The sequence below is a fragment of the Schistocerca nitens genome, chromosome 3, assembly GCF_023898315.1.
Source record: "Schistocerca nitens isolate TAMUIC-IGC-003100 chromosome 3, iqSchNite1.1, whole genome shotgun sequence".
Classification (NCBI taxonomy): domain Eukaryota; kingdom Metazoa; phylum Arthropoda; class Insecta; order Orthoptera; family Acrididae; genus Schistocerca; species Schistocerca nitens.
In genome coordinates this window covers 976508392-976534430 of record NC_064616.1, presented here as the reverse complement: position 1 = coordinate 976534430, position 26039 = coordinate 976508392, and the positions used below count along the sequence as shown (strand labels likewise).

The 26039-nt window shown below is 45.5% G+C and overlaps 1 protein-coding gene across 1 annotated transcript in view; it reads left to right on the top strand.

Moving 5' to 3' along the window:
• The window catches only part of LOC126249510 (facilitated trehalose transporter Tret1-like), a 353193-nt gene that overhangs the window by 289619 nt on the left and 37535 nt on the right, over positions 1-26039 (top strand). The window contains exon 4 of the mRNA XM_049951161.1: positions 5995-6275. Within this exon, the coding sequence (XP_049807118.1) occupies positions 5995-6275 (281 nt within the window). The remainder of the gene's footprint in view (positions 1-5994; positions 6276-26039) is intronic.

The window sequence follows — 26039 nt, the reverse complement described above, 5'->3', positions numbered from 1 at the left end:
AGCTGGAGAAAAGTAAAGGCCTTTACTCAGCGCTGGTATAGAGCTGTCGTCCAGTTCTTGGTTGGAAAGATACACTACAGCAGTTCGTCAATCATATGAATGGTGTCCATCCCAATATTAAATTTTTCTGTCGAGATGGAGCACAGCAAGCTACCATTCTTGGATGTTTTGGTTGAGCGGAAGGCAGGAGGCCAGCTAGGTCATTCAGTGTACCGGAAACCAACACACACTGATCGGAACTTGAACGCCAATAGTTTCCACCACCCTGTACACAAGAAAGCTGTCCTGAACACGTTGGTTCATAGAGCCAACATTATCTCTGACGACGGTCACGTACAGTCTGAATTACAGAACTTAAAACGTGTTTTCGGGGAAAATGGATAGAGCAAAAGAGACATCGTTAACGCTTTCAAGGGCCGCCGACGAAAGACACCTGGTGAATCAGTAGAAGAGGCCAAACGTACTGTATTCCTGCCATACTGTGGAGTAATTAGCGCTAAGTTAGGACGTCTGCTACAGAAACATGGGCTAAGACCAGTGTTCCGGCCCGCCCCCAAGATACGAGATATGTTGTGCCCTATTAAAGACGACATTGCATCTTCGAGTGTCTGGTGTGTATGATGTACCCTGTGAATGTGGCAGCATGTATATTGGACAAACAATTCGCACGATTGCGGAGCGTTTTACTGAGCACAAGCGCCATATAAAACAAAGGGAGCTTGACAGGTCGGCCATAGCGGAGCATTGCCTAGAAAACGGACATAAAATACAGTTCGAAAATACAAAAGTGTTGGCTCATGCGTCTACATATTGGGACTCCGTTATAAAGGAAGAGGCAGAGTTTAGTTTAAACAACAATTTCAACAGAGACCAGGGATATACACTCAGCAGGGCATGGGGACGGGCGCTGGACATCGAAAGAAAGCAGAGACAGATGCGCGACGCGGGAGCGGCAGTTTCAACGTGGCGCCTGCCCCTGGCGCCACCTGACGCCACCGGTGCTGCCACGGGCAATAGCTCCGCTAGCTGCCACGTTGGGTCGATCTGATTGGCTGCTGATGATGTCGTCATGCCTATATAAGCGAGAAACCGTAGCAGCCCGGCAGTCAGTGAACTCCTGACGACGATGGTGGAGATTGCCATCGAAAACTCGAGGATTTTATTCGAATTGACGCAGCTGGAAAACCGAGAACGTTTCATACATGTATGCCGTCGCGAAAGACTCCGAGGACACAAGGTAGTGATGTTGGACGTTGGAATCTAAAACAGAACCGAGATTTGAACTCATCCCGGTGCTGTTCCATTGCGTTCAGTTCGTAACCCTGGGCAGGCCAGTTCATTTGAAGACTGCTGTTGTTAACAAAACGTTGCCTCACAGATGGGGCCTGATGAGGGGCTGCTCGACCATTGCACCTCTTTCGTTTTAACTCCCTCCGCACAATCATTGTGCTGGTTGGGATGCTGGTAGCACTCTGAAATTCACGAGTCATTCCTTCCGCTGGCTTAGTGCGATTTTTTACAATCCCCTGCTACAATGCACGACAGTTTCTGTACATCAGTACATTACGTCTACTTGGACTTGATTTAGGAGTGTCCAGATACTTTTGATCAGATAGTGTAGATACAAACTGCTTCATCTACTGGATGAGTAAAATTATAATCGATATACATTGAAGTGCCAGCCCGAACCATCTGAGACGTCTGGACATGCGCCTGATCACCTGTATTACATGTTACCTGGAAACACAAAACTTGAAATCGTTGTCCAATGGATTCCAGACTGTAGAATTTGTAGGCCTGAACTCTAACATGCTCGCGTACTTCATGAAGTTGAGACGGACTAAAGACCTGCAACATGTTGCCACAAGATCTATTGTTTTTGGAGGTCGCATCGAGTGCTTGCGTGGTGGAGGAGGCAAAATTGGAAATTTGTGGTAAGGTCTTATGGGACCAAACTGCTAGGTCATCGGTCCCTAAGCCTACACACTACTTAAACTAACTTTAACTTACACTATGGACAACACACACATCCATGGCCGAGGGAGGACTCGAACCTCCGACGGGGGGAGGGGGAGCCGCGCGAACCTTGACAAGACGCCCAGACCTGGCGGCGTGGAGGAGACACTTTACCTAGTGTAAGCCGCATGTGGTGTTTACCGTAATACCGTCCAAAATAGGACTTTCTCCTGATGGTAAACAATAGCTGCTTGGTCACACTATTCGCTTCATTCTTACTAAGTAGTAGAGTATATGCGTGTATGTGTGGGCTTATAGCATGTGTGTGCGTTTGTGTATAAGTGTGTGTGAGTAGGAACGAAAGTTCGTGCGCAGGTATGTGTGTGTGTGTGTGTGTGTGTGTGAGAGAGAGAGAGAGAGAGAGAGAGAGAGAGAGAGAGAGAGAGGAGAGGGGGTGGGGAGAGATAGAGAGAACTGAATGATTTTTTTGTTATGGTTTTGTAAAGCTCTATCAGCTAATAATTCTTGTGTAAGTTTTGATGTGATATATGAAGTTTTTTGAGAGAGCCCATCCCAGTTTTCACAACAGGATTTGTATAAAAATTAATGCAGATTTTTAGTGAATAACATTGTATCTATGAGACATTTTTTATAATGTTAATCTTAGTGTCGAAACTTTATATTATATAAAAAAGTTAACACAGACTAATGATGAATGAAACTCTGTATAATTTCTGAAGCACTAAAATACACTGCTGCGCATTAAAATTGCTACACCAAGAAGAAATGCACATGATAAACGGGTATTCATTGGACAAATATATTATACTAGAACTGACATGTGATTACATTTTCACGCAATTTGGGTGCATAGATCCTGAGAAATCAGTAGCCAGAACAACCACCTCTGGCCGGAATAACGGCCTTGATGCGCCTGGGCATTGAGTCAAACAGAGCTTGGATGGCGTGTACAGGTACAGCTAACCATGCAGCTTCAACACGATACCGCAGTTTATCAGGAGTAGTGACTGGTGTATTGTGACGAGCCAGTTGCTCGGCCACCATTGACCAGACGTTTTCAATTGGTGAGAGATCTGGAGAATGTGATGGCCAGGGCAGCAGTCGAACATTTTCTGTATCCAGAACGGCCTGTACAGGACCTGCAACATTCGGTCGTGCATTATCCTGCTGAACTGTAGGGTTTCGCAGGAATCGAATGAAGGGTAGAGCCACGGGTCGTAACACATCTGAAATGTAACGTCCACTCTTCAAAGTGCCGTCAATGCGAACAAGAGGTGACTGAGACGTGTAACCAATGGCACCCCATACCATCACGCCGGGTGATTCGTCAGTATAGCGATGACGAATACACGCTTCCAATGTGCGTTCACCGCGATGTTGCCAAACACGGATGCGACCATCGTGATGCTGTAAACAGAACCTGGATTCATCCGATAAAATGACGTTTTGCCATTCGTGCACCCAGGTTCGTCGTTGAGTACACCATCGCAGGCACTCCTGTCTGTGATGCCCCGTCAAGAGTAACCGCAGCCATGGTCTCCGAGTTGATGGTCCATGCTGCTGCAAACGTCGTCGAACTGTTCGTGCAGATGGTTGTTGTCTTGCAAACGTCCCCATCTGTTGACTCAGGGATCGAGACGTGGCTGCACGATCCGTTACAGCCATGTGGATAAGATGCCTGTCATCTCGACTGCTAGTGATACGAGGCCGTTGGGATCCAGCACGGCGTTCCGTATTACCCTCCTGAACCCACCGATTCCATATTCTGCTAATGGTCATTGTATCTCGATCGACACGAGCAGCATTGTCGCGATACGATAAACCGCAATCGCGATAGTCTACAAGCCGACCTTTATCAAAATCGGAAACATGATGGTACGCATTTCTCCTCCTTACACGAAGCATCACAACAACGTTTCACCAGGCAACGCCGGTCAACTGCTGGTTGTGTATGAGAAATTGGTTGGAAACTTTCGTCATGTCAGCACGTCGTAGGTGTCGCCACCGGCGCCAACCATGTGTGAATGCTCTGGAAAGCTAATCATTTGCATATCACAGCATGTTCTTCCTGTCGGTTAAATTTAGCGTCTGTAGCACGTCATCTTAGTGGTGTTGCAATTTTAATGGCCAGTAGTATATGTGTACTCAATTTCTCTGATGGTATTAGGAAGTGTCCCCTAATTCCTCGAGTCATCTTCGGTGCTTGATACATATAACCATGTTTCAGTTCGTAGCCATTCAGTACGTAGATAATGAGCAGAAAATTAAACTATGGTCTCAGAGTTGATAACTTGACAAACTGCTACTCGTGTGTACATGAGAAAACGGTGTCGTTATTCAAACTCTGACGAAAGAACACTAAAATAGCGGAAAATGAAAATTCAGCCGTTTTTTGGGGTCTTCTCCTTAATAGACAAGCTATGAAACGTTAACGTAATACTTAGGAAATGTTAAAACATGTAAGAAATTGGAAAAATAGCCAAAACTGGCAAAGTAACTGAAGTATCAAAAATTCTAAGAAGTGCAACGATAGGAGTCAAATGCGAGTAGAAACCTCTTGACACTCGTAGAATACTTATAAAGTGCGAAACTAGTGAAAAATATGTGGACGTTGCGAGAAAATTGCACTGTAAGAGAATTCTAAGGATTGCTTCGTGCAATATGCAGACCATAAGTTGATATGGACGTTGAAAAAGTTTTGGGTGCTGAATTTACAGTGGGAGTTGTATAATCGAAAGTGTTTTGTTAACTGGATGGAAGAAGCGATTTTGTTAAGTTAGTACGACATGTATGCTGAGGGAGACAAGTAGATGCATAAATCATAATGAAGAAAATGATATTCTAGGGTACAAAGAGATTATAGAGTTCAGGGAGGTGCTTAAACACTGGTTGGTTCAAATGGCTCTGAGCACTATGGGACTAAACTTCTAAGGTCATCAGTCCCCTAGAACTTAGAACTACTTAAACCTAACTAACTTAAGGACAGCACACACATCTATGCCCGAGGCAGGATTCGAACCTGCGACCGTTCCAGACTGTAGCGCCTAGAACCGCTCGGCCACCCAGGCCGGCTTAAACACTGGTGGCATTGCAGAAATTAGTGTGGATGAGATCAGATTTTTACAGTATTTCTCGGTGAGAAAAGCTAGTTTGTAATTTCAGTCGCACTTGGCTTTCTGCTAGACACTCCATTAGTGAGTTCCCACGTTCGTTTAGGCTCGAGGGTTAATCGGAGATATTTTGGTGTTTTGGTAACAATGATTACAGATGGTAAGATAAATGTCATAGACGAAACTGCAGATTGAGCTACTGAAAAAGGAACTGGGAAAATATTGAGGAATTGAGATATTAGCGGAGACGTGGAGATTTAAAGCAACACAGAATGACTGAGAAGAGTAGACCCAGGGCAAGGTGTTGGAGGGTTTAAAGGGTTTCCAATCTCCACTGACTGCGAATTTGAGGCCGGCCGGTGTGGCCGAGCGGTTCTAGGCGCTTCGGTCTGCAACCGCGTGACAGCTACGGTCGGAGGTTCGAATCCTGCCTCGGGCATGGATGTGTGTGATGTCCTTAGGTTAGCTAGGTTTAAGTAGTTCTAAGTTCTAGGGGACTGATGACCTCAGACGTTTAAGTCCCATAGTGCTCAGAGCCATTTGAACCATTTTCTTCTTTTTTGTTTTGCATATTTGAGTCGCTATTGGAGCTCGTGCTGGATCGTGTGGTTTAAGAACAATGTCACCGTATTACCGCCCTAACGCACTTCTGCAGTATGCGTTCCTTGTGAAGCCGCAGTTTTAGTGGCACTAGAGTAGCTATCCAGCACGTTTGTGTCGGCAGCGAGCCTGGCGGCGATCGCGACTCCGTTCGGCTGCCTGGCGTCGGGCCCGCTGCTGGACAGGTTCGGGCGCAAGGCGACGCTGCTGCTGATCAACGTGCCGAGGCTGCTGGGCTGATGCGTTCCTTGTGAAGCCGCAGTTTTAGTGGCACTAGAGTAGCTATCCAGCACGTTTGTGTCGGCAGCGAGCCTGGCGGCGATCGCGACTCCGTTCGGCTGCCTGGCGTCGGGTCCGCTGCTGGACAGGTTCGGGCGCAAGGCGACGCTGCTGCTGATCAACGTGCCGGGGCTGCTGGGCTGGCTGCTCGTCGCCACGGCGCCCGACGGGCCCTCCTTCCTCGCGCAGCTCTACGCCGGCCGCATCTTCACCGGCATCTCTTCCGGCATGGCCAGCATCCCAGCCACCGTCTACGCCGCGGAAATAGGCGACAGCTCTCTGCGCGGCATGCTCGTCACGTGGACGTCCGTAAGTAACCGATCCTTTTCTCCAGTCCAGATTAGAAGTACGCGTAGGCAACATTTGATTAAGATAGAAGAGAATTTGCACCAGCAACGCCCCCATTTCTGCGACCAGAAATACGAGTGGTATACCGACTTAAGCCCGTAAAGGGCCATGAAACAAAGTGGAAACATTAAAATCGTACAGGGTGATTGCAAGATGATATTACGAACTTTCAGGGACGATGAAGAAGGGCAAATGTATCAATTTCGGGTATGTGATCCTGGCCCGGGAACGACCGAGTCGAAAGTTATCAGCGAAAAGCCACTCGAGTTCCACTTTAGCGTCGCACAGTGCTCAAACCGACCCTGATCATTACGAACGGAATTCCCACTGAATACTCCCCAGTACTCTGCTAATTTCCCCTGTTCGTGGACTAATAAAGGCGCAGGTAATCCTAAGCCTATGGTTCAGTAATCACGAATACAGTTAATCTGCACAAGTTTCACAAACAGCTATATTTACGACAATTGTTCAAAATGCCATCCCCCGACTTCGTGGCATCAGAGCACAAACTATTGTTATACCCATTCTAAAAGCCCTGGTGTCATTTCGACAGTGTCGCAGGCAGCGAGATTTGTTGCCAGGTGATCCTCTTCAGTCTCATACACAAGATTTTTACATGCTCCCCCCCCCCCCCCACCCCCAAGAAGAAATCGATTGGGATGAGATAATCTACACTTGCTGACCACGAAACAGAACCTCCTCTGCCTATCCACTTTTCAGGGAATGTGTGATACAGGTGTTCATGAACTCTCAGTCCGAGGTGAGATGGAACTCCATCATGTTGGAACCACGTCCATTGACGAACAACCAATGCTCGCCAGGATTCCCTAAAAATACCGTCTTAGCAACAACAGTACTAGTACATTTATTCCACAGTCAGAGATATCAAAACGTTTTTAGCTTATAACTTTCGACTCAGTCATTTCCAGACGAGGGTCCCTGAGACTTCAGATTGATACATTTATTCTTCTCCCTCATTCGTGAAATTTTGTAACATCATCACGGAATAATCGTCCAGGTAGTCATGCGAGCTATCACGACCAATTCCGGGACCGGGAGGTATGCCAGCACTTAATTTTTTGTTTTAATCTCATTTTATTCGTTATTGGTCATTGTATTTGTTCGGAGCGGACGTCCTAAGACGCTTGTTTAAGTTCATAGTCGATCCATTCACTCAGTTTTTTTTGTTACAGAGGGCAGTTAATTCTCTAACCGAACACGCTGAGCTACGGTGCCGGCATCCCTGAATCGAATCCGCCTAGCGGATTAGTGGTGAGGGATCTGTCTGCCAGGCAGTCTGGATGTGTTTTTTAGGCGGTTTCCCACATCCCACTAGGTAAATACCAGGATGGTATGTACACTTCCCCTTTCATTCCTTACCCCCATTCCAAATCACCTACTACGTTTCCTTCTCTTCCTTTTCCTACGATCGAATTCCAGTCACCCATGACAATTGAAATTTCGTCTCCCTTCACTATCTGAATAATTTCTTTTATCTCGTCATACATTTCATCAATTTCTTCGTCATCTGCGGAGCTAGTCGGCGTATAAACTTGTACTACTGTGCTAGGCGTGGATTTCGTATCTATCTTGGCCACAATAATGCGTTCACTATGCTGTTTGTAGTAGTTTACCCGCATTCCTATTTTTTTATTCATTATTAAACCTACTCCTGCATTACTCCGATTTGATTTTGTATTTATAACCCTGTATTCACCTGACCAGAAGTCTTGTTCCTCCTGCCACCCAACTTCACTAATTCCCACTATATCCAACTTTAACCCATCCATTTCCCTTTTTAAATTTTGTAACCTACCTGCCCGATTAAGGTATCTGACATTCCACGCTCCGACCCGTAGAACGCCAGTTTTCTTTCTCCTGATAACCACCTCCTCCTGAGTAGTCCCCGCCCGGAGACCCGAATGAGGGACTACTTTACCTCCGGAATATTTTACCCAAGAGGACGCCATCATCATTTAACCATACAGTAAAGCTGCATGCCCTAGGGAAAAATTACAGCTGTAGTTTCCCCTTGCTTTCAGCCGTTCGCAGTATCAGCACAGCAAGGCCGTTTTGGTTAGTGTTATAAGGCCAGATCAGTCAACCATCCAGACTGTTGCCCTTGCAACTACTGAAAAGGCTGCTGCCCCTCTACAGGAAACACACGTTTGTCTGGCCTCTCAACAGACACCCCTCCGTTGTGGTTGCGCCTGCGGTACGGCTATCTGTATCGCTGTGGCACGCAAGCCTCCCCACCAACGGCAAGGTCCATGGTTCATGGGGGGAGTCAATCCGAACGGAGCATAATATCAGGGTCTGCAAATTGCTGTTTCCTATCCTGACATGTTGATAAGCGCAGTGCATTCTGCACTGACAATGATGCGAATGTGGAACTGGCTGAAAGAAGGAGGGCGTATGAATAGACGAGTATGTACTGGACCACACAGTGTGGAATAACGGACACGTTGTCTACATGGCGTAATTAAATCTAAGAAGTTATCTAAGGAGAATTCTGGTCCAATGTTAGGTGTTAAGTTATCACCCCGATGACTCTTCTGGTCTGATACCCCTTCTCTTATAATCCCCCTCCCCTCCCACCGCTTCTGATGAAACTGTTCGAAGTAGTACAAGAAATTGAAAGCAGCCCATTTCTTTTATGTTAAAATCCGCGATGGTAGAAATACGTACATGGCCCGTGTAAAACCGGCCGGAAATTCAACTTTAAACGAAAAAGACGAGAAAGCACATGTCAAGTTAAAATAGAAGTAAAATTCAAATAACTCACGTAACTTGTGTTAGAAAGGCGAAAAAAAGAACGCTATGATCCACTCTGTCTCTCACTCATGTCTCATCTGAGCGTCAGATCCTCTTGCATAGGCTTACACCCGAGAATTCTACACTCCTGGAAATGGAAAAAAGAACACATTGACACCGGTGTGTCAGACCCACCATACTTGCTCCGGACACTGCGAGAGGGCTGTACAAGCAATGATCACACGCACGGCACAGCGGACACACCAGGAACCGCGGTGTTGGCCGTCGAATGGCGCTAGCTGCGCAGCATTTGTGCACCGCCGCCGTCAGTGTCAGCCAGTTTGCCGTGGCATACGGAGCTCCATCGCAGTCTTTAACACTGGTAGCATGCCGCGACAGCGTGGACGTGAACCGTATGTGCAGTTGACGGACTTTGAGCGAGGGCGTATAGTGGGCATGCGGGAGGCCGGGTGGACGTACCGCCGAATTGCTCAACACGTGGGGCGTGAGGTCTCCACAGTACATCGATGTTGTCGCCAGTGGTCGGCGGAAGGTGCACGTGCCCGTCGACCTGGGACCGGACCGCAGCGACGCACGGATGCACGCCAAGACCGTAGGATCCTACGCAGTGCCGTAGGGGACCGCACCGCCACTTCCCAGCAAATTAGGGACACTGTTGCTCCTGGGGTATCGGCGAGGACCATTCGCAACCGTCTCCATGAAGCTGGGCTACGGTCCCGCACACCGTTAGGCCGTCTTCCGCTCACGCCCCAACATCGTGCAGCCCGCCTCCAGTGGTGTCGCGACAGGCGTGAATGGAGGGACGAATGGAGACGTGTCGTCTTCAGCGATGAGAGTCGCTTCTGCCTTGGTGCCAATGATGGTCGTATGCGTGTTTGGCGCCGTGCAGGTGAGCGCCACAATCAGGACTGCATACGACCGAGGCACACAGGGCCAACACCCGGCATCATGGTGTGGGGAGCGATCTCCTACACTGGCCGTACACCACTGGTGATCGTCGAGGGGACACTGAATAGTGCACGGTACATCCAAACCGTCATCTAACCCATCGTTCTACCATTCCTAGACCGGCAAGGGAACTTGCTGTTCCAACAGGACAATGCACGTCCGCATGTATCCCGTGCCACCCAACGTGCTCTAGAAGGTGTAAGTCAACTACCCTGGCCAGCAAGATCTCCGGATCTGTCCCCCATTGAGCATGTTTGGGACTGGATGAAGCGTCGTCTCACGCGGTCTGCACGTCCAGCACGAACGCTGGTCCAACTGAGGCGCCAGGTGGAAATGGCATGGCAAGCCGTTCCACAGGACTACATCCACCATCTCTACGATCGTCTCCATGCGAGAATAGCAGCCTGCATTGCTGCGAAAGGTGGATATACACTGTACTAGTGCCGACATTGTGCATGCTCTGTTGCCTGTGTCTATGTGCCTGTGGTTCTGTCAGTGTGATCATGTGATGTATATGACCCCAGGAATGTGTCAATAAAGTTTCCCCTTCCTGGGACAATGAATTCACGGTGTTCTTATTTCAATTTCCAGGAGTGTATGTTTTGAGGCCGAATGACAGCATTGTTCACGACTTTCGTTCAGTTTACACTTTTTGCGATTTTTATTTTGCAAGTATTACACAGATGTATCAAATCACATTTTCATACCACATTACTTATACCCAACAGGTCTGAGGCCCAGAAGCTACGATTTCTTGCTTATTTTGTGGGTATTACTCAAGTGTCTCATTACTGTTCAAATTTCGTTGCAGAAGTACGGCAACTCTTCTTCATTTCCATTTTTAGCTTAATCGCTTATTTCAAGACTTATTTCAGCGTGTGTCTGTGTTTCTTTTCGCTTTATGTATGCTGTACTTGTAGTACGCAATCAATCTTCAGCTGCACCACAACCGTCTCTACCTCCGCCTAATTCTATATCATTGGCAACTCAATCCGTCTCATCTCATAGCGCCATTGTCAGAGCATTGCTATCTCTATGTCACACACTGCGTGTTTTACCCAAGTGTATCATTATTTCTGACCTCACATGCTGGATCCACAACTATGGAATTTTTACATTTTTTCAATTTTTCACCACTTACTGAGCAGTTTGCTAAACCAGCCCTGTTCCTTTCATAGCATATTCTAGAATCAATTTCAGCATCACGCCAATGAAAATCACTGAAATTATTCACCAACAGTTGCAACACACAAAAGTACAGCAATCTACATACTTATGCATTTCTGACACACTTACCAGTTTCTTTTTTTATGTCATGAGTACGCTTTTGAAATAGCAGAAGTTGATCGTAGTTGTTTTTGTAGTCTCGCATCACATTACACACACACCTCAAGTGTTCGAGCCCTGCCAAAAACCTCGCTACGGTCGCAGGTTCGAATCCTGCCTCGGGCATGGATGTTTGTGATGTCCTTAGGTTAGTTAGGTTTAAGTAGTTCTAAGTTCTAGGGGACTGATGACCTCGGCAGTTGAGTCCCATAGTGCTCAGAGCCATTTGAACCATTTGAACCCTGCCAAAAAAGTTTCGCTAACTTGGCACTTTTCAATTATAGAAGAAAAGTTCCACGCTCATCCTTAAGGCAATTTCGTATGCACAAATGACAACCGCTCGGCTGAGTACGGTAATGCTGTTCAAGTTGTTTTCAGTAGTTACTATAGGGATACGTGATAGACGTCACCTAGCGTCCGCCCACAAGCCTTACGACTTCACAGCTAAACATCTTGTGCCTTGGCAGCAGTCATGGAGTTTGCGTAGCTGAACAAATTTCACCAATCCCAAGACACACAATAACATGTCCTTCACAACAAGATAGTGTATCTCTCAAAACAACCTCACACCTACGCTCAAGGGCGCCTGCGCGTTATATGCCTCATCATACGACCAATTTTATTTTCGAACATAATGCCTAACACTTATCGCCACTAAAGTCATCCTATCCAGTACCATTGACACGGCGGACCGCAAAAAAGTGCTGCAACTGCGAAAAACGCTTGTGAATTCTCAAAACATGCCCAAGCTGGCTACGTTTCAACACACTGACAGCCAACTTATACGCAAGGTCAGGTCTGCCCAGCAATATGCTGTCCTCACTTGGTTCTCGGCTCTCTACGAAAACAGTGAACAGCAATCATTTAAACTGACTCATCACGGCACGTACCACATTCACCACCTCTGTGGTATACTTTAGTCATAGACTTATCTCCCTATCACATATATTCAGTACTTATTTCGTAACATGTTTCAGACCAGTTATACTATGGATCAGAAGTCTTTTTTGAAAAAAAATCGTGCGAGTATTTTCTGTTTTTCTGCACTCAGCAAGCCAACCAAATATGGCGTGTAGGAGTTACAGCTTAGTCGGCAAGATAATGCAAGGGATACTGACAACATAAGAAAACTAAACTACTCCCGAACAGGCCATGAAGGGCTAACGGTACCGACTGGCCGCCGTGTCATCCACAGCCCATAGGCGTCACTGGATGCGGATATGGAGGGGCATGTGGTCAGCACAGCGCTCTCCCGGCCGTGTATCAGTTTCCGAGACCGGAGCCACTACTTCTCAATCAAATAGCTCCTCAGTTCGCCTCACAAGGGCTGAGAGCACCCCGCTTGCCAACAACGCTCGGCAGTTGGATGGTCAGCCCGGCAGCGCTTTACTTCGGTGATCTGACGGGAACCGGTGTTACCACTGCGGCAAGGTCGTTGGCATAATGACAACATGGAATGAACAAATCTGCCTACGCAGGAGCAACGACTGTGTATCTGTATCATCGCCTGAGCCATGTAGGGGTTCGAATATTCGATGTATTGGTGAGGATTTTAGCCCATTCACTGAGAACCTGCATGTTGCAGTAGTAGTGTCTGCAAACAAAAATAGTAATATATCGCCCTCCTCTATGAATTACACCTCATCGTGATAGTCATGACTCCTATTTTTTAATGCTTTCAACACGTTTTCGCTCTCTGTAAATATTATACAAATGCCTCCCATCAAGTCCCCTTATGTTCTCGAGAATATTTACAAATACGATTTTCATTCACGGTTACACGTGTTTTACTATACCGACGAGAGTTTTGAGTGTGTGTATTCGCTACCATGACGTTTTCCGAGTATGTCATTTCAGAGCAACAACACATCACAACCCAGTTCTAATATGATCGAAGTTTTTCCAAAGTGGTATAAGCATTATTACTTAAAAGCCGTTCAATTTTATGATTCTCATCACTTGCACTCGGACCATAAGCCATTAGTTAACCTTTATCATGGCAGGCTAAATAAATTTTACCGAATGCTGCACAACACTTCAAAGTGACACAGGTATATGACACTATTTTTCCGCATTATCACCAAGGCTGTGTAAAGTACGGTCGGAACGTTCTACCAATCGTTCAAATCCTGGACGTCAGAAATTCGTTCCTTGGCCACAGAGCCATTCGAGGCTTCTACATCTACATCCACTTCGATACTCTATAAATCACACTTAAGTTACTTGCAGAGTGTTCATCGAACCACCTTCGCAATAATTCTTTACCATTCCACTCTCGAACAGCGCGGGGAAATACCGAACACCTGTATCTTTCCGTGCGACCTCTGATTTCCCGTATTTTCTGATGATGATCGTTTCTCCCTGTGTAGGTCGGCGTCAATAAAATATTCTCGTATACGGAGGAGAAAGTTGATGATTACAATTTCGTGAGAAGATCCCGCCGCAACGAGAAACGCCTTCACTTTCATGCTGTCCACCCCAAATCCTGCATCATGTCTATGATACTCTCTCCCCTATTTCTCGATAATACAAAACGTGCTGCTCTTCTTCGAACTTCCCGTTGTATTCTGTTAATCCTATCTGGTAAAGATCCCACACAGCAGTACTCCGAAAGAGGACGAACAAGCGTAGTGTAGACAGTCTCTTCAGTGGATCTGTTGCATCCTCTAAGTGTTCTGCCAATAAAACGCAGTCTTTGGTTATCCTTTCCCACAACATTTTCTGTGTGTTCCTTACAATTTAAGTTTATCAGAATTGGTAATTCCTACGTATTTAGTTGAATTAAAGACCTTTAGATTCGATTGATTTATCGTGTAACCGCAGTTTACGGATTTCTTTTATCACTCATGTGGATGACCTCACAGATTTCATTATTTCGGGTCAATTTTCAATTTTCGTACCATATAGATATCTTTTCTAAATCGTTTTGCAATTTGTTTTGATCTTCTGATGACTTTACTAGACGATAAACGACAGCATCATCTGCAAACAACGTACGATAGCTGCAATTTGTTTTGATCTTCTGATGACTTTACTAGACGATAAACGACAGCATCATCTGCAAACAACGAACGATAGCTGCTCAGATTGTCTCCTAAATCGTTTATACAAATAAGGAACAGCAGAGGGCGTATAACACTACCGTGGATTATCGATGACTTTTCGTCAGTTACTACAAACTGTGACCCCTTTGACAGCATATCACGAATCCAGTAGCATAACTGAGATGATATTCCAAAACACGCAATTTGATTACAAGCCTCTTGTGAGTGTCAAAAGCCTTATGAAAACCTAGAAATGCGGAATCAATTTGAAATCCCTTGTCGATACTTCGCGCGAGTAAAGAGCTATTTGTGTTTGACAAGAATGATGTTTTCTAAACCTGTGTTGACTGTGTGTTAGTAAACCGTTCTCTTCGAAGTAATTCATAATGTTCGATCACAATATACACTATGTGATTAAAAGTATCCGGACACCCCCAAAAAGATACGTTTTTCATATTAGGTGCGTTGTGCTGCCACATACTGCCAGGTACTCCATATCAGCGACCTCAGAAGTAATTAGACGTCGTGAGACAGCAGAATGTGCGCTCCGTGGAACTCACGGACTTCGAACGTGGTCAGGTGGTTGGCTATCACTTGGGACATACCTCTGTACGCGAGATTTCCACCCTCCTAAACATCCCTAGGTCCACTCTTTCCGATGTGATAGTGAAGTGGAAACGTGAAGGGACACGTACAGCACAAAAGCGTACATGCCGACCTCGTCTGTTGACTCACAGAGACCGCCGACAGTTGAAAAGAGTCGTAATGTGTAACAGACAGACATCTATCCAAACCATCAAACAGGAATTCCAAACTGCATCAGAATCCACTGCAAGTACTATGATAGTTAGGCGAGAGGTGAGAAAACTTGGATTTCATGGTCGAGCGGCTGCTCATAAGCCACACATCACGCCGGTAAATGCCAAATGACGCCTCGCTTGGTGTAAATAGCGTAAACATTGGTCCATTGAACACTGGAAAAAAGTTGTATGGAGTGACGAATCACAGTACAAAATGTGGCGATCCGATGACAGGGTGTGGGTATGGCGTCATCTGCCAGCCTGATCAGTGCCAAAAATAAAATGCGGAGGCGGTAGTGTTATGGTGTGGTCGTGTTTTTCATGGAGGGGGCTTGCATCCCTTGTTGTTTTGCGTGGCACTATCACAGCACAGGCCTACATTGATGTTTTAAGCGCCTTATTGCTTCCCACTGATGAAGAGTATTTCGGGAATGGCGATTGCATCTTTCAACACGATCGAGCACCTGTTCATTATGCACGGCCTGTGGCAGAATGGTTACACGACAGTAACATCCCTGTAATGGATTGGCCTGCGCAGAGTCCCGACCTGAATCCTATAGAACACCTTTGGAATATTTTGGAATGGCGACTTCGTGCCAGGCCTCACCGACTGACATCGATACCTCTCCTCAGTGCAACACTCCATGAAGAATGGGCTGCAATTCCCCAAGAAACCTTCCAGCACCTGATTGAAAGTATGCCAGCGAGGGTGGAAGCTGTCATCAAGCCTAAGAGTGGGCCAACACCATATTGAATTCTAGCATTACCGATGCCACAACGGCCGGCAAGTCATTTTCAGTCAGGTGTCCGGATACTTTTGATCACATAGTGTATGTTCCAAAATCCTACTTCATACCAACGTCAATAATATGGACTTGAAACTTAGTCGTTTACTCCTATTCCCTTTATTGAATAATGGTGTGACCTGTGCAACTTTCCAGTCTTTGGGTACGGATCTTTCGTCGAGCGAGCAATTGTATAGCTGTATGAACGCCCTCATCGTTGGAAACTTTCTCCCCTCTCCCCCCCCCCCCCCAGTCCACTTCAGATACTATTTCCGTTTGTCGAAAAGACAGAAATCGCATGGTACAAGATCTGGACTGTATTGCGAATCAACATCACCCAGTTCTGTACCGTTCCATATTCCGCCAGAATTTCACGATGAATTTCTACGCAATTTCTATATTTGGCGCACAAGAATCGTACTGTCTCGCGTACTTCAACTTTGGGGCAATTGCCTCGCAATTCCACTCGCATAATGTGATGCTCCTGTTATCGGTAACGCAGCAGATCGCTCCACGCGGGAAATCCGCAATGTGTACTCTTTGCACACAACGTGCGACTCTCGTTGCGTAATGGTCTTAGCGTGAGGCGACATGTTTAACTTGCTTCCTTAACTTCCTAAATACTCCACAAACAGCCTTACGGTGAGTGGTGGAGGGTACTTTGCATAACAGTTTCACTTCACCCTTTACCCGTTCCAGCCGTGCGAATGGTCTGCGGGAAGAATTACTTTTGGCAAGCCTGTCTGTGAGCTCGTATCTCTCTAATGCTGCTTTCATGGTCGTTTCGTCACATATACGTAAGAGGAAGCAACATATTGATTGACTCTTCTAGGACTGTACGGTCTCAGAATTTGAAGAGTAAACTACAACATGATGTAAACGTCTCTCTTGTAGTATCTGCCACTGGAGTTGGCTGACCATCTCCGTGACGTTTCCGTGCTCACTAAATGAACCTGTAGCGAAACGTGCTGCTCTTCTTCCAATATTCACTGTTTCATCTCTAACATTCTGCGTGGTGTCTGTTTGTTCTAATTCGTGTCTCCCTACCTCTTTCGCGCAACGACGCTCTGAGCGTGTTTTTTAGGGAATTGACTAGTTTGAACCTGGGACCTGTTGCTGGTAAGGAGACGCCAGACCACACATGACATGTAGAGTTCAGAAGAGTTCAGTGAGACTAGCGATGATATAATCAAATACTTAATGATTTCAGCGTCAGCTCCACTGCACTCCCTGTAAAAGAATCTTAATACTAACTAAATTTAGTGGAAGGGGTTCAAGGCTTTCCTATTTTTAGTTAGCTGGTAAAATAACGTCGAGAAAGTAGCTAAGTTTAGCATTGGAATTTTTATTCTACTCACAAAACATTGTTTATAAATTGCACTATTGATAAAAGGAAATATTTTAATACAGGATGATAAAAACCAACTGCGTTCAACAAAAATGTGAACGAATATTCCCTGAATGGGTTTCCAAGTTCTATAATGGATCGAAGGATGACCTATGCCATATCACATCTATAATCTAGGTTCAAATGAAGTTTCATAAAAGAGAAAACTATCAAAAATGGTCTACAGTGACCCTCAATTATCTTTAATTACTTACGTAACTTGTCGTAAATTACAGTGGCTGATGTGGCATCTCAATAAATATATAACAGAAAAATCATCGCGTTTCAGATTTTAACTTCTAGTAGCAAATGTGAATACCACGAAGTTTAATTGACGATCGACACTAGTATTACGCAAAAAGGGGATGTAACAGATGAGACTTCTGCAGTTCTGAGTGAAGCCTATGGCGGCACCGCGTGCGTTCATTACCTTGTCAGTGTTTAGGTAGTGTCAGGGGGCGGCGGGCGGCGCAGCTCCACGCACCTCGCCATCTCGGAAGCAATTCTCTCCTAACTTCTCCTTACTACAATTTACCGAAGTTGGTTTAAAAAAAAGGTATCTGGCTGTGTTTTCAACTGACCAATCAGGGTCTGAATGTTAACCTTAAGCTCTGCCTACAAAAATTCTGTCTATCCAATGAGAAACGTTATACTTTTCGTGGTGGGGCAATATTTTTAACGTTTGCAACGTAACAGAGAAGCGTATAGTCTCACGCTAAAACTTTCAGCTGGTGTGGTCCTTTTAGTGTTATCGTAAGATCTATACTGTTCTTCTGGAGGGCTCTATCTTTTAACATGGGCTGGGGGGTGGTCCTGGCGGTCGGCTGGCGACGTGGGTGTCCGACCCTTATCGTAGGGCCTCCTAGCCTACAAACCTCTGCTCTCGGCTTCTGTTCTCGTTTCTTCCCTCGGAACTGCGTCTGTTTCACGGTGGGAAGGTATGACTTGCATTTAGGCATTCTTGTGTTAGTCTGTGGTTTTCCATTTGCTCACTCGTTGATCGTATTACTTTGGTTAATTTAATGTCAGGATTTATTCGGAGCTATGTGACATACTGCCGGATTTGCTATCATGTCAGGGTTTTCATGGAAGGTGTTGGATTTGCCTGACACCTTACACATCTATCAATCATATCTGGCACAGATCCCAGACTGGCAAGCAATATTCAAGTATTGATCAAACGAGGGTTTTACACCTCTTTTGCAGGTGTATTACACTTCCTGAGGATTCTTCCAATTAAAAATTAAATGTCATATGGCATTGTTGGCTGGGGTACCCCACTGGTTGGGTTCAGCCGCCTAGCAGAAAGGATGTTCTTCCTCGGCGCACACAGAATCATTTCCTTGCGGATATATGAGAGTTGTGTCGTATGAGAATTTGTGTCGTGTAGATGAGTGTCACGGATGCGTGTATAGTATAGTGTTATGCTTGTGTTATCTGATGATGGAAAAGCGCCAAGGGGACGGACGGATCACCATCACCAGTGTCACGTGTTCTCACTTTATGACACGCCGCAGTGAGGTTTGAAATTTAATCCAGGACATTGGTGCAAAGACTGATGTTCTGGAACTTTGCGTCACCACCTCTCCTCCGCTTGCCGGCCAAATACTGGCGGGGACAGTTTCATCCCACAACAGAATTCCAACCGGCTGACGTCAGAGTTGAGCGCCACCGCAAAGGCATGAGTTAGCAACCTCGGTTAGAGAAGCGGGCGTTTTTTCTTTGAATTTCGGTTTGGTATTTACCTTACCTGCGATTAGTTTCTTATGTGGTCGTTCCAATTGAAGTCGATTTGTACGCATAATCCTAGGCAGTAAATGGCCGTGACTGCTTTCAGTGATTGTTCAGCAGTCGTGTAATCACACAGTCGCGTGTCTTTCTGTCTAACGTTAGTATACAACAAATCAGGCACGCACGCACGCTCTTGCATACACATGATCACACACATCATAAATATATGGTCTCCGTTAACATATTGTGTGGTGTCACCGCCAGACACCACACTTGCTAGGTGGTAGCCTTTAAATCGGCCGCGGTCCGTTAGTATACGTCGGACCCGCGTGTCGCCGCTATCAGTGATTGCAGACCGAGCGCCGCCACACGGCAGGTCTAGTCTAGAGAGACTCCCTAGCACTCCCCAGCTGTACAGCCGACTTTGCTAGCGATGGTTCACTGTCTTCATACGCTCTCATTTGCAGAGACGACAGTTTAGCATAGCCTTCAGCTACGTCATTTGCTACGACCTAGCAAGGCGCCATATTCAGTTACTGTAAGTACTATCTTCAAGAATGTATTCTGAACAGATAATATTGTGACTGATGTACCGTCAAGAGCGACGCTCATCATTAATGGATTAAAGTTAAGTATCAAACTAATTACGTCCGCTTTCTGAATTCTCATTTCTTGTCATGTTCCAGACCTCACGTCAGTATAGTTCTTCCCTCCTCACGCTAGCCTGCGTGAGCTAAAACGCGTGCATTTCGGCCTCCACTCGTAACACGGTGTTGGCTCTTCTGCTAACACAAAATATTGTACCACAGTTTATCATGTCGATACATCAAGAAATAAAAGGTTATGGCGGGCAGCTACTGATGATACGCTGTGACCGATGCGATTTTTGAGAATGTAAGCGTCCACTAGCAACTGTTGCCACTGGCACAAATTTACGCGAGAGCAGGCTGTGGCTAACGACCGGTGCATCTGACACTGTCCTCTCACGCTACAGCACACCGACAACCCAAATCAGCTAACAGTTTGGCCGGCCGAAGTGGCCGTGCGGTTAAAGGCGCTGCAGTCTGGAACCGCAGGACCGCTACGGTCGCAGGTTCGAATCCTGCCTCGGGCATGGATGTTTGTGATGTCCTTAGGTTAGTTAGGTTTAACTAGTTCTAAGTTCTAGGGGACTAATGACCTCAGCAGTTGAGTCCCATAGTGCTCAGAGCCATTTGAGAGCTAACAGTTTGGTTTAATGACCAACAGATCTAAACACGTTACTGTTGTGCCCTGTACTTGCTGGAAATGTCAACCACACTTCTCAAAACTTGAAATCTTAAGAGAGTTCCCTGCAGCAAGAAACCGGGCATCTGTTAGTACCACTTGTGAAATGTCTGAATAATCACCCGCTGCCAGGCGTGCAGGTAGAGAATCATTGAAGTTGTGGAGGGTACCGACAGGGATGTGAAGCCAGTGCCGCGCCCAGTTGCGCTAAGTTTCTCGGTTGAGGATCCATTGCAGGAACGGCCCTATATAGGTGGTCCCTCAGATTCTCAACTGGGTTTAAATCTGGTGAGTTTGGTGGCCAGGGGAGTACGATAAACTCATCCTGGTGCTCTCACGTACAATGCGAGCTGTGTGACACGTCGTATTGTCCTGCTGGTAAATACTATCTTGCCGAGGAAAAACAAATTGCATGCAGGTGTGGACACGGTCCACAAGGTCAGATGCTTACTTGTGTTGATGCACCGTGCCTTCCAGAATGATGAGATCTCCCAGAAAATGCGACGAAAGTATTTCCCAGACCATAACGTTCCTCCTCCGGCCTGGACCCTTCCGACAATTGTTGTTGGGTATTTCTTTCAGAAGTTTCACGCCGATGGAGCGTAAAACGTGACTTGTCTGAAAAGGCCCCTGTCACCACTCAGTGGACGTCCAGTGCAGATTCTAGCCTTCGTCGCCGACTAACAGTAGTCAGCACGGGTGCACGAACCGAGGCCCGTTCGCTGAACGGTTGTTGAGGAGACGTTGTTGGCGGCCCCTCGGTTCGTCCGAGCCGTCAGTTGCTCAACAGGTGCACGTCTACTCGCCTGTACACCGCAGGGGAGGGCTGTCAGCGGCACAATCCACCGCTCTTCAGCCGAGTGACATGACAACTTAAAATGAGAATAAAATGTTACATACATAAGGCGATAAAGGGGAACTTAAAACAGTGCAGATAGTTCATCTACAGGTTTTGACGAATGAGTCTAAGAGTATCAAAATATATGACTTGAATGCCCTCATATTTTCATTGTATTCGCTTAGAATATTAACCTACTTTACACCGCCAAGGGACCATAGACCTTAGTATTTGACATACAGTTCAACATATACCTCTCTTCACACGTGAGAAGAAAGGGTTTTATGGGCAAAAAGTACTTCTATAAAGATTCCATTTTTGTCATTTGAGATACGGAAACTTAAAAACGCGTTCAACTCACACTGTTCTCCCGTTTCTTTACAGCACCGACCATCATGGTTTTCGCGAAACTTACTGTACGTCCCTCTCGTTTGAATTACAGCTTTTCTACTTACATCACAAACATAACGTTCGACTGTAAGGAATTGATGTAACTCGTTCTTGATCAACACAATCTCCGGCAGATAGAATAATCACGAGATACCTCAAGAACTGTCGTAAAATTCTGTGAGAGAGTAAATAACATAGGCTTTTACTAACTATCAGTGGTACTGAGAGAAACACAAACGTAGAAACATGTTCAATGAAGAGAGATTCTTCTACATTCTGGTAACGGAGACCGAACTACGAGTTTCCATTGCGATGGAGGCTTGTAATATTAGAGGGGGAATAGATGTTCCACGGGCTGAACATACTCTCAGGTTTCTAAATTGCTTCTTTATGATTCCTATGAAGAATAAGGATTATCTGAATATCCTCATCTTGAGTACGAAGAAAAATTTTTGAGGCATTTGGAAACGTAGGAGAGACTTACTAAATCTAACAGCAATTTCAGGATCCAACAGATCGAGTGGAAATCGCTGGCACTGGGACAAATGATTGGAGAGTGTAGATCAGTTGTCCGTGCGTTCCCGGAGGTGGTGGTGGTTTCCTTCACCGTGTATAACGTAGGTCACAACGCCTATGTGACAAAACATATAAAGGTAGTGATTGCATACCAGTGGTCATCTTGAGAAGGTAGTAGGTGTACAGCCCTCTGTGTTTATCGCCTACGCCAGATACCCCAGTCGGCAAGGAATTCAGAAAATATAGAGGCAAAAATTAGGCATCCATAGACCAGAGGAATATACTAGCGTTACAGTTCGTGGGTAAAAATAATTACACTACGACGTAGAAATTACTGTAAAACATCAGCGCTGGTATTTTATGGCGCACGTTCCAACGCAACAAACTCCATCGCATGACCAATGGCAACAGACATTTGTACTCAAACAGCAGGCCTAGGACGACTAGAAACGTTTTAGCTGATTAGTCGAATCACCTTTCTCATTTTTCTGACTATCTGTAATCTTAACGAGGACTATATGGTTCGTAGTAGTCTTCCAGCAATACGATTCTCGTGTTCAGTTGACCAATAATACGACGCCTTAGAATTAGAAACGTTCAGCAGCCATTAAACATCTCGAACGGCCATCAAAATTCACGTGTTTGAGACTCAGTTAAAACTTTTTGATACTAACTAAAGAAATAAACCGTTCGTCTAAAACAACATCTATTTCATTTGGTCGACCAGTGCGAATTAATATGATAGAAGTAATTGGACATTAATGTCTCCTACAAACAAAAAATTATCCATTACTTACTTCAGTTAACCTCTGGCGTTATTAAAGCCCGTGGAGATGTTACACAAATCTGCAATGAAAGTAGCTAATTTTGTATGGTAAGTTTTTGCTATTACGTGCTTACTTTCCTGCTTAGGAACAGCAAATAATGACGTCTTCTCATGGAAAAGAGGAGCCATATCTATATCCCGCCATCCTGACTTACGCTATCTGTGACCACTTTCTGTGTACGTTGAAACTGCTCTTTCGAATGTCCACCTCTTCCATCCACTAAGCTATGATCTTTCTCCGACAGCCTTCAGATAGATCGGATGTTCGACTTCACCCTTTCATACTCACCTGAAGGTAGTTATTCCTGAAATTCTATGCAAAACACAACGTTATGTTTCTGTTCTGTGGCACTAGACAGTCTCTTACAAGTACTGTAGCTGGCCTCTAAAAGATGATTAAATATGTTAAAGTAACCTCACTGTGCAAAAGAATTAAAGGGGTCGCTTTTTTAAAACACTGTCTTTTTCACGCACTGCAGCGCAAAAGTGCAAAATTTGGTTCAAAGGTGCCTACAGTCTTCCTTCGTTTCTACCAGTCCTACACCTGAGTGGCACTAAAGTGCTGCTCTAGCGCCTGCTTGTGGAGAAGCGGACTCAGAGGGGTGTCAAAGAGGTTACCTGCCCATAAGCGTCTAGGAATCGGTCAAGGATTCTCTCTGTACAGATAAATGTTTGAAGTGTTCGGAAAAGGTGTGTGGATGCCCAACCAGGGGGTCTTAGAGCGACCATTTGCCATTTTATTCGTGCATGAGTCCGTGTCGCACACCTCCCATCAATACACCCTGTTATCATGCGGAGGAGGGTGCGAAATAGGAGGACTGAAAAATCATAACAACTCTTTGCTGTTTCGTATCACATTTAAATTCTACATCTACATCTATACTCCGCAAGCCACCCAACGGTGTGTGGCGAAGAGCACTTTACGTGCCACTGTTATTACCTCCCTTTTCTGTTCCAGTCGCGTATGGTTCCCGGGAAGAACGACTGCCGGAAAGCCTCCGTGCGCGGTCGAATCTCTATAATTTTACATTCGTGATCTCCTCTGGAGGTATAAGTAGGGGGAAGCAATATATTCGATACCTCATCCAAAAACACACCCTCTCGAAACCTGGACAGCAAGCTGCACCGCGATGCAGAGCGCCTCTCTTGCAGAGTCTGCCACTTGAGTTTGCTAAACATCTCCGTAACGTTATCACGGTTACCAAATAACCCTGTGACGAAACGCGCCGCTCTTCTTTGGATCTTCTCTATCTCCTCCGTCAACCCGATCTGGTGCGGATCACACACTGATGAACAATACTCAAGTATAGATCGAACGAGTGTTTAGTAAGCCACCTCCTTTGTTCATGGACTACATTTTCTAAGGACTCTCCCAATGAATCTCAACCTGGTACCCGCCTTACCAACAATTAATTTTATATGGTCATTCCACTTCAAATCGTTCCGCACGCATACTCCCAGATATTTTACGGAAGTAACTGCTACCAGTGTTTGTTCCGCTATCATATAATCATACAATAAAGGATCCTTCTTTCTACGTATTCCCAATACATTACATTTGTCTATGTTAAGGGTCAGTTGCCACGCCCTGCACCAAGTGCCTATCCGCTGCAGATCTTCCTGCATTTCGCTACAATTTTCTAATGCTGCAACTTCTCTGTATACTACAGCATCATCCGCGAAAAGCCGCATGGAACTTCCGACACCATCTACTAGGTCATTTATATATATTGTGAAAGGCAATGGTCCCATAACACTCCCCTGTGGCACGCCAGAGGTTACTTTAACGTCTGTAGACGTCTCTCCATTGATAACAACATGCTGTGTTCTGTTTGCTAAAAACTCTTCAATCCAGCCACACAGCTGGTCTGATATTCCGTAGGCTCTTACTTTGTTTATCAGGCGACAGTGCGGAACTCTATCGAACCCCTTCCGGAACTCAAGGAAAATAGCATCTACCTGGGAGCCTGTATCTAATATTTTCTGGGTCTCATGAACAAATAAAGCGAGTTGGGTCTCACACGATCGCTGTTTCCGGAATCCATGTTGATTCCTACAGAGTAGATTCTGGGTTTCCAGAAACGACATGATACGCGAACAAAAAACATGTTCTAAAATTCTACAACAGATCGACGTCAGAGATGTAGGTCGAATGATTTTGAATGATCCTTAATAGTTCCACTCTGTGCAGCAGAGCAAAACCTGCGGACGCACTGCGCCCCAAAGGCGTCGGATCACGTTCTGTGTGTTGCGCAGCCCAGTGATGCCCTTAGAGAAGGGGTGAACCGTCTGGGGGGGTTCAAAAAAAGTCGTTCTGTTACACATCGCACTGCAAACTGTCGTTTTTGACAGCAAAACGCGTGGGTATCAATGCCTCATGGGAAGCGATGGTTTCACTGACGCACTTTATGCCACCTACTGTGGCCTTGTTGTGTCGATTCTGAGCTGCGAAGTGCCTTAAATGTTTTCCTGGATCACCCATAAGAAAACAGTGTGAATTCAAAGACGGGCTTCGCGGTTCTGGCCTCCAGCTCAGAGACTTCAAGAGAACGGGTGACTCATTTAAAAAAAAAAAAAAAAAAAAAAAAAAAAAAACGCTGTAGGCACCTTCGAGCTAAATCTCAAATTCTGTACCTCAGTGGAGGAACATGACGGTGTTTCAGAAAAGTGATCCTTTAATTGTTTTGCGCAGTGTACATTGAAATATGTTTTGGGGATAAAAACGTGCATGGCTGTTAAGCTGACGCAAGGGGTGCAACATTGTTGCAAGAGGTGCCGGATACGCACAAAAGACTCAACACGATGCAAATGGGGCGATCGCCACATTATTCTACACAATTCTGCATATGTACTCACTCTGGCCATACACTTGGCACAAATTTACTCTTGACTTACTATACTGAGAAAATATGTAGAACCTATCTTAGTATATAAGTTAGCCCATGTGCCTGATGGATAATTTGTCACTTCAATTGTGTCTCTTTTTATTTATAATTTATGACTGAAATATCTCTTTCTGTCTCTCTATCCCTTTACCCTCCCCTCTCTTAAATTTAAATTGTCCTTGATACAGTATACTTTTTGGCTACGTAA